We start from the raw sequence: 13,771 nt of genomic DNA on the forward strand, positions 1-13,771 counted from the left end.
ACATTTGCAGATGATACAAAAATTGGCTGTGTGGTTGACAGTGAGGAGGAAAGCTTTAGACTGCAGGAAGATATCGATGAACTGGTCAGTTGGGCAGAAAAGTGGCAAATGGAATTCAATCCGGAAAAGTGTGAGGTACAGGAAACTGTGTGTTATCCGGAGGCTAAATGTCCGGCAAGCTCGAGCCACCGGCAAAAATCAGGAGCCGTTTTGTTAGGTTTTTTTTCTTCTCGTGTTTTTTCTTCTCGTGTTTTTTTTTCAACAGTCAGGCTCTGCAAAGTCTCTGTAGCTTAGCAACAGCTTCAGAGAGACACTTCCAAGGTACGGGCTGACTGTTTAGAAGCTGTTGCTAAGCAACAGTGTTTGTTGTCAGATACGGAGATGAAAAGCTCCGTATGCTTCAACATTAACGCTGGTGTGTCCAGCAGTTTTGAGGGAACGGCAACAGCTCGGTCCCGTTGGTGCCGGATAGCACAAAGTTTCCTGTAATGCATTTGGGGAGGGGCAACAAGGCAAGGGAATACACAATGAATGGTAAGACCCTAGGAAAGACAGAGGATCAGAGGGACCTTGGTGTGCATGTACATAGATCCCTGAAGGCAGCAGAACAGGTGGATAAGGTGGTTAAAAAGGCATATGGGATACTTATATTCTATGCCTCGGCTAATGAAGGCAAGAGCAGGGAGGTTATGATGGAGCTGTACAAAACGCTGGTAAGGCCACAGCTGCAGTTCTGGTCGCACACTATAGAAAGGATGTGATTGCTTTGGAGAGGGTGCAGAGGAGATTTACCAGGATGTTACCTGGGCTGGAGCGCTTCAGCTATGAAGAAAGACCGGACAGGTTGGGGTTGTTTTCCTTGGAGCAGAGAAGGCTGAGGGGGGACCTGATTGAGGTATACAAAATTATGAGGGGCACAGATAGGGTGGATAGAAAGGAACTTTTCCCCTTAGTAGAGGGGTCAATAACAAGGGGGCATAGATTCAAGGTAAGGGGCAGGAGGTTTAGAGGGGATTTGAGGAAAATCTTTTTCACCCAGAGGGTGGTTGGAATCTGGAACTCACTGCCTGAAAGGGTGGTAGAGGCAGGAACCCTCACAACATTCAAGAAGCATTTGGATGAGCACTTGAAATGCCATAGCATACAAGGCTACGGACCAAATGCTGGAAAATGGGATTAGATTAGACAGGGCTTGATGGCCGGCGTGGACGCGATGGGCCGAAGGGCCTCTTTCTGTGCTGTATAACTCTATGACTCTATTAGAAGGGAGATGAGGAAAAAAATTTCACCCAGAGAATGGTGGGGGTCTGGAACTCACTGCCTGAAAGGGTGGTAGAGGCAGAATCCCTCATCACATTTAAAAAGTACTTGGATATGCACGTGAAGAGCCGTAACCCACAGGGCTACGGACCGAGTGCTGGAAGGTGGGATTCAGCTGGTTTAGCTCTTTTCCGACCAGCGCAGACGCGATGGGCCAAATAGCCTCCTTCGCTGTCTAATTTTTCTGTGATTCTATGATTATGAAAGACCAATACAGCCACTGTAAGTACAAAGGTAAAGCTAGATTTTAGACCTTAACCTTGCAAACTCTGGAGCTAAGAAAAAAGCCTTCAGATTTACCACATAATGGATTCTTTATTTTGGCTTCGACAGCAGATGGCAAACCGCTTTTATTTGATCTTGCATAAAAAGCCTGGGGTAGTCTGGCTGCTGTGATGGCTTCAAACACTTTCTGTTTTACTCTGAGCACGTAACCTATTTCATTCTGTAAATAAGCTATCGCCTGCTGCAGTCACACTTCCTTCTGCACCAGTATATCCTCATCATGCGAGATGGCTTGAGGCTAAATCTGGAACTGGGAAGAAAGGTTTAGGAAAGCAATGTTTAAGTTGTTACAGATAGGATACCTAAATGTTTTTTCCTTTTTTCTTCAAAAGAAGTTTACACAGTTTTGTTGTTTTGAGTCTGTAGCTTCTTGCACAGTGGACCAGATAATGAAAAAGGAGAAGCACTAATCATCTTAACCAGCTGTGAATGAGACATTGAAATAACTGAACTAGTAGTGTGAAGGCAAGCACAGATGTCGATTGGGCAAAATTGCTGTATAATTAGATGTTACAAGAGAGAAAGCAGATTTAATAGTGAGGTGCTGCAATTTCTACTGCCAGGACTCAGGGAGGGGAGGCAAAGATTTTGAGACTGATCCTCAAAAGCACTTGGTTCACCAAGCAGGCAACATCAGCCAGCGACCACACTTTGCTGACTCATATGCAAGACCCTCATTATGAATGTCCAAGCAGAACTAGGGCTACCAGTGAAAACCTGCTGTCATCCAGCATCCTTCCACAAAGGAATCATTTAAAAGTTGTGAGTCAAGTGGCGCACATCACACACAAACAACCAGCACAAAGGGAAAGCACTGTGGACATTGTCCACACATCATCACGAAATATATTCAACACATTTTATGCAGTTAATTTGTATATTGTGTTGAGAATGGCTATGATTGTGCACACAGAACAAAATGGCCACTAATGGTAGTGGCGCTGAGGACACTGTGACTGGATGGCCCAGCAGTGGGCCTGGACATTAATGGCAAGTCTGGAAGGTATTCTTAGTGCCACAGTACATTATTGTGTATGTAAAAAATCCTAAAAGTCACAGTTTCCTCAATCCCCAGAAATGCTGACTCAGCTGCAACAACCGAGTTACAGAGGAGAACTGGAGTTTGTGGATTACAGATATATATTTTAAATAAAACTATGCTAAAAAACAAAACAATTTATTTCATTTGGTGTGAACAAAGCCTTTAAATCAACAGAGAGCTGAATGCATGTTACAGTATTAAATACATATTAATATTATGCAGAGCAAACTCGTTAATGTGATTCTGTTTTTAAGAAATCATTAAGCAACCTCAAAAAGACATGATGCGATTCAGGCTTCATCAAGACCGCACCTACTTCCCCTCCACTTCCTAAATTAAAAAAAAAAATACAATGCCTACTTGGTTGTGAAACTAAATGCATCCCAGAAGAATAAAACTGCTTCATTAAATCAAAGCACCAGCATTTTATTATTGACAGCACTAAAACCATCTGACATCTTCAGGAAATAGGAGAACTATTTGAAATTATTTAAGGCATCATAAAACACAATTCAGTGGCCAACTGTCGATAGTAGATATTATAAATCTTATCTTCTAAAGTATAATTCAAACGCAGTTGTACAGTGCATTTAATAACTATTGTGTTCCCAAAGTGTTTCAGATATTAGAGCCGAGACAAAACTGAAAACAGTATTGTATTGTTTAAACACCATTTGCACCACAAACCAGCCTTTTGGATTATTCAATAATAGTGCACTATAGAAGCTCTGCATATTGTTTTTCCTGAGACTGCAGATTCAGGTGCAGGATATTAGAAATGACAGATACCAAAATTAGTGGTAAATTTTAATTTAACACTTCATGCACTGAAGTAAATTTGAGCCAATTTTAAAATTCAAGTTAGTTGAAACGATTACACATTCTGCGTTATGCACAGAGAGGAGTTAAGTTTCACACATTTTTATCCCTCAAAGCCAAAATTCCTGACATGAGGCAGCATCAGAAAAACCTACTCAACAAATTTTGTAACCCTCAAAAGTTTAGCAATTCACGCAACCGGTCTGTTTGCTTTCCTCAGTTGTACTTCTAAAATCAGTAACAATCTCTTTATGAGAACAACCCACTTAAGCAATTTTTAAAAACCTTATGGGAGAATTCAGGTAAATTACTGCGATATCATAAATCTGTGTTATTTTCTGCATAAGACAGCAAGTTTTTACTTCATTACAAGAGTGATTCCACTTCAAAAGTACTTAATTGGCTGTAAAGCGCTTTGAGGTGTCCGGTGGTCATGAAAGGCGCTATATAAATGCAAGTCTGTCTTTTTTTTTTTACTTTAGTGACAATATTCACAAAAAAAAAGCTTCCAACTTAGAAGTTCATTACTCAAATCAAATTTTGAACTCGGTATGAAGACAATAGTTGTATTGGTAACCTGATTTAATTGTGGAATGAATAAAGACTAAGCAACTTTGTTAAATATCTAAAAAGTGAAGATTTACACAGCTCTGGTGTTGTATTGAATGGTAGCATTCAGGAATTTAAAAAAATCTGACTATAGGTTGGTTTTACAAAGTAACTCAGCTAAAGTAAAAATGAATCTGTAGACCTTGAAATATTTTAGAGGCCATTACACATTACTGAAGGCACTTTCATCTTTACATTATTTGCACAAGATAAAGCTAGGTAATGCCATTTAGTAAAATGATAAATATCAATTCTTGTTAAAAGCTTGAGCACATTTACTACAGAAAAAAAAATCTTCAATTTCTTAGTCCCAGGACTTTCACATGGCTATTTCAGTCAACATCGGTACAATTGAGGCACACGCCAGAAACTTTTTCTTGTGTGCAACACAAAGGTCCAGTTCCACGCCTTGTCTTTCAAAATCTGACATTATGCATAAAGTCTAGGATAGTTGCCTTTCTTCTGATTAGATATGCACTGGAAGTAGTATGGGTTATCAGTTGGGAATAGTATGGGTCATCAGTATAAACTTCTGATCTCTCCAACTGACAGTCATGCATTCTGATAGACCAAATATCTCAGGCTACAAACTCTAAATTATATCTATTAAGGAGGAAAATTAAACAGAAGCAAGAGCAAAACAGAGTAGAATTCACTAGATTGCAATGGCTTAGTTAACTCACAGTTCCGGTTTCAAAGTATCAGAACATCTCATGGCTCTAGCAGTTCTGTCTAGCATTACACTCTTACTTTGGACCAATGTCTGGCATGCAAAGTTGCTACGTGAAATCAAACATTCAAAGATGGTTCCACCATCGCTAAACTCATTAGTTGCCTTCCTAAGCAGAGATTCACTGAAGACACCTTGGCACATGCCACTTGCTTCAATGTCCAAATGTAGACAAAGGAGGATGAAAAGCATCTTCCACAATTAAATAAAAATGTCAATTAAAAATAGATTGCACAGAAAATGCCCGACAGGTTTTCATGATATAATGTTTACACCCGTGAAATAAAGCAACACTCACGTAGAAAATCATGGCCTTTCTCCTGATGGGCTGGCCAGCCCTTCTTTTCAAGACATGGCCAAACAACAGAGGTGATTCATCCACTGTGGATGTTGCATGAGCACACGAGATAGATAATGCGTGTTTTTCCTGTATAAACAGGCCGCTTCCAGCAATCAATAATCAAATTAACCACAACCAAATCACAAACTTATTAAAAAAGTTAGGAATTCTAGCAATATTAAACAAGACAAAACTTCAGTCTGTCACAAACCTAAGATTAAAAAAGTGTATCTAAAATTTGTACCAGTATTTTCATATTAGGCATTGCACTATATTTGCATCAGTACTTACATTGGCATCTGCCACCATTAGTTGGATCTCCATAGTATCCCTGCATGCAAGCTTCACATTGTCTTCCAACAGTGAGGTTCTTGCATTGTTCACAAATGCTGCCATTGATGCATGTGCTGTGTCCATTACATTGACATGCTGCAAAAAGAACATATGTAAGTTGAGGTCCTAAGATAGGTCAGGTAGGCTCAAAACAACAAATACAAAGAGGCACATGGGACGAGATTTGTGAGGTGCTAATGATCATAAGAGAATCAGTGAATGCTTGGGAAACTGTGTTAGACTGGTAACCAGCTAAAGTGGTCAAAGTTGATAAAATAGGCTCAGGCAAACACAGACCCATTAGTCTCATCAGTAGCAGGTGAAATAACAGAATTGGTTATCAGCAGTAAATTTAAGTATTATCAATGGCAATAATCTGGCAAAACACAACCTGCGCAGCTTCAGCAAGGAGTCAGGTGGGGTGGGGTGCAGTCAAGGTCTCAAGGCAAACAAAGACCGAAAACTAGAAGCCACTTCTTTCCAGTTCCAAACTGGAAATCTACATAAATGAACGACAATGATCAGGAGTGTGAACCTTGGCTGATTTTTTCCTCTAGGAGAGAGAAGACAGAGGCCAAGGTGGACTTTTTAAATAAAATTTCAATCTCATTTCCAACACTTTGTGTAAATAGCAAACGTATTCCCAAACATTCCGCATTGCTACAACATCCAGCAATAAAGGAGATGATGTAGCTCATTTGGCAATTGCTCCCTTTTGTCAGCTGTGGCTCAGTGGGCAGCACACTCGCCTCCGAGTCAAAAGGTTGTGGGTTCAAGTCCCACTCCAGAGACTTGAGCATATAAAGCTAGGCTGACACTCCAGTGCAGTGCTGAGGGAGTGCTGCACTGTCAGAGGTGCCGTCTTTCGGATGAGACATTAAACCGAGGCCCCGTTTGCTCTCTTAGGTGGGCGTAAAAGATCCCATGGCACTATTTCGAAGAGGAGCAGGGGAGTTATCCCCGGTGTCCTGGCCAGTACTTATCCCTCAACCAACATAACAAAACAGATTATCTGGTCATTATCACATTGCTGTTTGTGGGAGCTTGCTGTGCACAAATTGGTTGCCACGTTTCCCACATTACAACAGCGACGCCACTTCAAAAGTACTTAATTGGCTGTAAAGCGCTTTGAGACATCCGGTCATCGTGAAAGGCGCTATATAAATGCAAGTCTTTCTTTCTTTCTTAATCCCCAGCAATAAAGAGCCAAATAAAGCTGGTTAGACATGAAGAGGGAAAAAGTATGGAAACTGCATAGCTTTGAGACATAGATAAATGACAAAATCCTCCATGCTACCAACTATTTTTCAAAGTATGGAGTACTAACAAGAACATTTATTGACAACTTAAAGACATGAGGATAAATTACATGAAACAAAACACGTCACTTCTTCTCTGTAATGACTTTAAACAAAATGACAGTCAACCTATGAATGCACAGAATGCCTCAGTGTAAAATAATTTGCATAAGGTGTTTTGTCTGGTGCAACAATGCACAGAGTTGGTTTTTTTTAATTATCTCCTGGAACATAAGAAATATGAGCAGTAGGCCCTACAGCCCCTCAAGCCTGCTCTGCTGTTCAGTAAGATCATGGCTGATCTTTTACCTCCACTCCACTTTTCCCCCCACCATCCCCATATCCCTCGATTCCTTCAGTGTCCAAAAATCTATCGCTCTCAGTCCTGAATATGCTCAACTTTTGTCTTTGTGGATTTCTGCAAAAAATTGTACCGCATAAATATAACCTTGGATAAAAGGAGGAAAGATTTAAACCTGCCTTCTGAAAACAATGTCCAGAATTTGTAATACGCTGGGTATTTAACAGGGTAAAATTGAACATATATAATATCCATTATATTGTGCTTAAACAAAATTGAAACCTTATTTAATGGGCAGTTACTCCCTCCCAAACATTTAGTAAAACAAAAGTTATAGTCCCATTAGTTAAGCAGGAAGAGAGATAATTTAGCTCCTCACCTGTCAAAAAATGTACAAGGAGCAATACCCTTTTATTTTGATCTTATTAAAAAGCATCTGGCTTGCTGAGTGTCAACTCTTGCTGATCGCAGATCTCTGCCAATACCACTCTATAACCAGCTGCTAGGAGATGCACAAGATTGCCCTAGAGTGACTCGTTCTCCAATTTTCTCTGCGGGTAAGCGCTTGTTCCAACTCACGTTGTCATGGGCGATACTGGGAGCAATAGATGGGTACAAGTACAGCTATGCTGCAAGGATTTTATGGAATTAAATGGTTGGACGGTTTTCTGCAGTTTACAGTAATAGTACAATATAACAATGGTGTTCATTGTGTGAACGCCACAAATGGTATGACTAATTGGCAGAGTGAAATGGATCCCTGAACACTGTGCTACGGAGTGTTAGAAAGCAGGTGACTGTCTGTAATTTCCCCATGAGTTCTGTTCTGAACCACATCGCAGTGAGTGCCAGGTTACCAAACAGAAGCCCAGAGATTCCTCAAAGAAAGAGAGAGGGGAAATTCAAAGAGGGAAAGAAAAGGCACAAAGGGAGTTGTGCGGGCTGTTCTTGTATACCTCACAACAGTCAGTTACAGAGTGTTAGCCTGGAAGCAGATTGTCTAACTGCATTCATGGTCCAAGATGTTGATACAAGAAATAGGAAAAAAAAAGGTTCACAAAAATGTGTTCTGTCCTTGAATCGATACGTGCATCACTCCTGCATCAGTTTGCAGTGTGAATTTCTCTTTCCGATCTCCTTACTGTATCCTATGCCACAACTGCCCAAATGGTCAGTGATAATACTTTTGTAGACAAAAGGTTTCCTAAGGCCTGATCCAAAAATTAATCAAAGGCAGAAAAGAAAAACATTTCAGCAAAAAGGCCATAATTAGGCCATCATGCCAGCACTGTGCTCTCTCCATCTCAGAGCTATTCACTTGCATTCCCCTGCTCCTTCTCCATGCCCTACATAGTAAATATTTGTATTTTTCATTTTTTTACGTAATTGCTTCAAAATGTTGTGATCGACTCAGCTTCAAAAGCCACTTGTGGTGCTACATTCCATTTACGAATAACATTTTGCAAGAATAAATTCTTCTAAACTCGCTCTTTATGCTTCTAGTAGTATTCCTAATGCTGATGAGCAGACAGTGAAATAATATTACGCCATATGTCGTCCTCTTTAAAAAATGTTGAACACTTCTATTAGATTCCCCCTCATCTTTCTCTGCTCCAGTGAGTACAGTTAATAGTTTTTCCAATTCTCTCATCAGAATTATATCTTCCCATCCCTGATATCAGCCCTGAATCTATTTTGTATTTTATTCATGGTTCCAACATCCCATCTATAATGGAACGGCCAAAACTGCGCACAGTACTGCAACTATGACCTATCCAGATTGTTGTCCGATTTACCACCTCCTTATTTTTGTATTCAATGTACCCATATTTCAACTCAGAATCTTGTTTGTCCTTCCTATAACATTTTCCACTTGCAATCTTGCTTTAAACATTGTGTATTATTCTGTTCCTCCATTCCATTGAGAATTCTACCATTTAGAAGTAATTTTTATTATCTGTTCTTTTCCCTCAAAATGTGCTAGCTAACATGTATCTACACTGAACTGTATTTGCCATATATCTACGAACTCCCTTAAGCTGTCTGTCCTCCGAGTCTCCCACCTCCTTCCTCACAGCTTGCCAGAATGATAGCATCAGCCAACATTGATATTATTCCCTCTGTGCACATGTCTGAATTGTCCATGTATATAGAGTACAGAGGTTCCAACACAGATTGCTAGGGTACACCATTAGTTATAACCTACCAATGTAGATAATCATTAATTTTGTCCTATTTTTAGCTTTATACCCTTCAAGCATTATTCTATCCCTGCTATTGTTTTACCTTTAATGTCATGGGCCTTAATATTCAGAACATATCTTTTGTGTGGTTTTAAAAATTGAAATATACATTTGCTGAATTCACTGTCAATTTCCTTCAAGAATTTGTGTAAGTTAGAATGACCAGCCCTTTAAAAATCTGCGTTGACTGTTTCTTATTAACCCTCATCTTTTCAAATGGGACATTGCTAAGACAAATATTGAACTGACTCTCATTTACTCAGGTGCAACTGAACCTGCTAAGAGGCAGGCTGTTGGACCCTCTTCAGTATAGGAGCCATTGACGTAATCCAATTTTAAGGCACCAAGTCCTGTTGATTAGTGGAACAACATGGAATGATTGACACATCCCATAAAATGGGCCAGTTAAAGAGGATTATAATACCATCTCCAATTTCACCACAGAAATCCTCAATGAATAGTTCCCATTCCTCTTTTTACAGCTGTAGGAAAAGGAGATCTCAAAGCTGTCAATTAATACATATAGCTCTGGTTCTCCTTCCCTAGTGTATGGGATGGAGCTTATTCACAGTGTTAGAGTTGTATCGCTTATTTGCTGCATGTAGTGCATGGTAGCCCTTTAATCTTGAACTGTTGTTCAATGGATTGTTGCTGCTGTCAACTCCCAAAATGGAAAAAAAGCCTGGACCATTGTCTGAGGCAGTTAACAAACTTTGAATTTAGCAATTTTATAGACACCAAATCTTTGGTCAGACTTCACTCCTGAACCCCACATGCCTAAAACTACAACTGTCCCCCCCTCCTGTAGCTGGCTCATATTTCTATGCAGTGATTTTCTCCCATATAAAAATGGCCACCGTGCAGTTTCCATCTATAAAATATTGGAAAATAGTCTTTATTTAAGTTACTGAATTTTCCCCTCAGTGGAAACCTGCCATTTGGATCGCCCCCTATGCAATAAAGTAAATTACAGATGTACAGGGGAGCATCTCCACAAAACTATCTGGAAATCTGCACTTGTGACTGGCATGGATAAATTTCCAATGGCACACAATTTTGGAAAAGTGAGTTAATACTGAGGGCCAAGCACCCCTAATGTTCATCATCATCATCAATCTTCTGAATTGGACATGGCAGACATTTTTTTTCAAAGAAAATAAGCCAAAGTTCTGCATTAAAAAAACAATTGGACTGTCAACAAGTTTCATTTATATAGCGTCTTTAATGTTGTAGAATCATCCCAAGGCGCTTCATAGGAGCGTTATCAGACAAAATCTGTCAAAGAATTACACATACAATTCTCATTAGTTTGGGTTTCCACATGCATTAGCTGTGTGCAAATTGGATGAAAGCCAATTCAGAACACGCAAGTATTTAATTCACGCCAGGTCATTTCATATATAATTGCAGAAATTGCTGTATTGATATCGGAACATGAACATTTACACTAATATGGTGAACTAAAATTTAGGTTGTGCTTGTCTAACATTAGTAGCACCTATAATATTGTTTAAAATTCCCTTGGCTGTTTTTATAATTAACTATTTTAATACTGTGTTCTTTAAGTACCTTAGCTAACATAAAGCTACAGATTAGTGGTGCAGCAATAATGCCTACCTGGGCACTGAATGAAAGCCCATTCATTGTTTTTGTCTTTTGGACAAAGACCTGTATCAAGTGTCATTTCTTGGGTATTCTTCCCAGCAGAATTCATTGGTCCTCTTGAAGAGCCTTCTATACATTGTCCCTTTCCTGTATTAGTGGGGTCATTGCACCAACCACAACCAGGGTGTTCCAAACACTGCTCACATGTACGAAGTCCAGAACAATTTTGAGCTGTGCAAAAAGAAAAATACAGGGAAAAACAATGATTACATTAAATCTTAATTCATATCAAAAATTCACACATAGCATTTAGATGCAGTTGCGTCACCTGTTGTACGAAAGTTCTCAAATACTAAGTTCAAATGAATCCTCATCAGATAAAATATTTTGTCAACTCAGCAGGGAGTGAACTGTAAAGTGAAATTTTGTTATACAATAATAGTTTAGTAACTTATTGGACATTTTGTGTAAGTTTCATAAATCCATTTTGTACTGACAGCATCCCTGGTCTCGGAGTACTCCTTTCCATGGTCATTCTACAATAGATCTCTACATTTTCAGTGCTGTCGGGAGATCTTTCAGACATAATAATCTACAGGCAATCCTACAGTTAAATTTCTCACTAAATGCATTCTCAAGAATAGAAAATCCAATTGTACTTCCTCCAGCATCAGCTTTGGTGTCAGCACTTATTCTCACGTTGTACATCACACAAACAGTAATATTTTAGAAAGCCAGCTTTAATAAATCAGCATTAGCATTCAATTTGTGATGAAAGGCATATGTCAACAAATCATGTTAAACCAATCTGAGCAACAAAACAGAAATGGTAAACTTTAGAACCAGGAAAGAAAAAGAGGTTAATTTAGGAGAAAATGCAGATGTTCAAGGTGATTGTATCAGCTATCACTGTGTCCACCCATGACAAAACATAAAATAATCTAGTGAACTAAAAGTGAATTAATTCATGCAGTACAAATGTGCTATTAGACACCACTGGTATGAAATGTATGGCATTCTAATTGCAGAAAATTGGGATTGCAACTGATTTTATTTGAGTGCAGACAATGACATATATTTAAGCAACAGTAAATGAACTGTTCTGAATTACTTGGTCTGCTTTGCCAGATTCCAGAGGTAGTTACCCAATCAAGGCACTTGAGGTCAATGAAATCAATTTGGCCTTTTGTTACGTCATACTCCCTTTGAATTACTTCTAATTATTAAATACTGGGATTTTTCAGTGTTCGATACTTGTTTAATCCTTTAAAAGATGCAACCATTTAACCTAGCACAATCTTATTGTAATAACACTGTACCACACGCTGCTTGAGGGTAGCATATGGGGACCAATCTCTTTACAAAGTGAGGCAATGGATTATTTTTGTCATCAAAAATGCCCCAGAATTTGCTGGAGCCGGGTATCTCACGGCGAGCGCCCCAAGTTGGATATTTTTTTCACTGATCCTTCAGCTCCAATGAATTTCACGTCGTAAATTGCTGGAAGTGCGAATAAATGGAAGTGCAAGGTCAACGGGGCATCTTGATGAGTGATGGGACCAACAGTTTATCTCCTTAACCAATGAAATTTAAGGATTTTAATAAAAGCTCTGGTAACAGCTTGGACATCTGATTATTTAAACAAAGTTTATTAAAATATCACTGAATTACATGCAAGAAAATGTACAGTTCGAAGTTTTTTTGCCAATGGAACATGACACAAATGCAAGAGCCACCTGCCCAGGGTTCAGAGGTTTTTTTTTTAATTCATGAAGCTCAGGAACCAAAGGTAGCTCCTGCCTATATGCGAAAGCTTTCTATTTTATAGCAATTCACAACAAATCAAATTTGATGCCCTTCCTTTCTGCTGGGCAGAAACATTTCTTGCTTTGCCAGCCAGTTACTAGCCCCGTCTATTGGGAATCAGCGGCATTTGCACTTTCCAATCTGTGCTCATTTGCTATCATTTATTGTATGGCCAAATGCATTTTATTTTCTGAGGGATTTACTTCCTTTTATAATTTCCCCAGTTTAACTTCCATCCTGGTTGTGTGCTTTATGTGGCACATGCAGAACAATCATGAATTGCTAACTGATTTCATAGTGTAAGGCCATCGGAAACATAAATTGCGCTATTAATAGGGTCCTTACTTTGCAACACTTTCTTGAAACTCATGGCGAGCTCCATTTTTTGTAAGGCTAACGGCGAGACAGCACAATTTGCCCAGCAATTTGTGGCAAGTCTCAACTCACTGCGTATCTCTTCCTTGCCACAAATTTGCTGCGTTTTTTATTATGCATTAATAACGGCGTGCACCATAAAATTGACATTTTTGCAGCAAATTCTGGGCAAATATGGGATTTTTTCGACACAAAACTCTCTTTCCTTTTCATCTGTGCCCTTTTAAAACATTTCCAAAGCAAAAGGGGAGTAAGTCAGTGTGTACTCAAATGAAGATGCAACATTTTCTATTAAGCAATTAAATGGACTCTTATGGTCTCCATTTCCAAATACAATTACATTTTGTGACAGCAGATCTAGTACTAAAAACATCTAAATGTTTAAATGTATTACTTCTGTGGCCCCAAGTTTCTCAACAAAGCAGCCTCTTCCAATTCATTTTCTATTATACTAAAAACATCAGCAACCCTGAGGGCACAAATTAGATCAAATATATTTGGATTCTTAAAGCTCTAAAACAATGTCCAAGTTGGCTGTGCAATAAATGTTTACAACTTACTTCTAAATTGTAGTTGCACAACAGACTGTGGGGACAGGGTATTTTTCTAACTCTTAAAAGATTCAAAGTTACATGTCATTTTAGGACTGTCACAACAAAAAACAT

General features: G+C 39.0%; 1 protein-coding gene across 5 annotated transcripts in view; it reads right to left on the bottom strand.

Annotated features, from left to right (window-relative positions):
* atrnl1b (attractin-like 1b) overlaps positions 1-13,771 on the bottom strand; it is a 930,295-nt gene that overhangs the window by 676,319 nt on the left and 240,205 nt on the right. For all 5 annotated transcript variants that reach the window (XM_085994422.1, XM_085994421.1, XM_085994423.1 and 2 more), the window contains exons 18-19: positions 10,938-11,156; positions 5,437-5,574 (exon numbers count right to left, since the gene is read on the bottom strand). In XM_085994422.1, the coding sequence (XP_085850548.1) occupies positions 5,437-5,574; positions 10,938-11,156 (357 nt within the window). The remainder of the gene's footprint in view (positions 1-5,436; positions 5,575-10,937; positions 11,157-13,771) is intronic.

Source organism: Somniosus microcephalus, chromosome 8 (assembly GCF_052327205.1).
Source record: "Somniosus microcephalus isolate GS21.2 chromosome 8, FLI_Smic_1.0, whole genome shotgun sequence".
NCBI classification, from domain to species: Eukaryota; Metazoa; Chordata; class Chondrichthyes; order Squaliformes; family Somniosidae; genus Somniosus; species Somniosus microcephalus.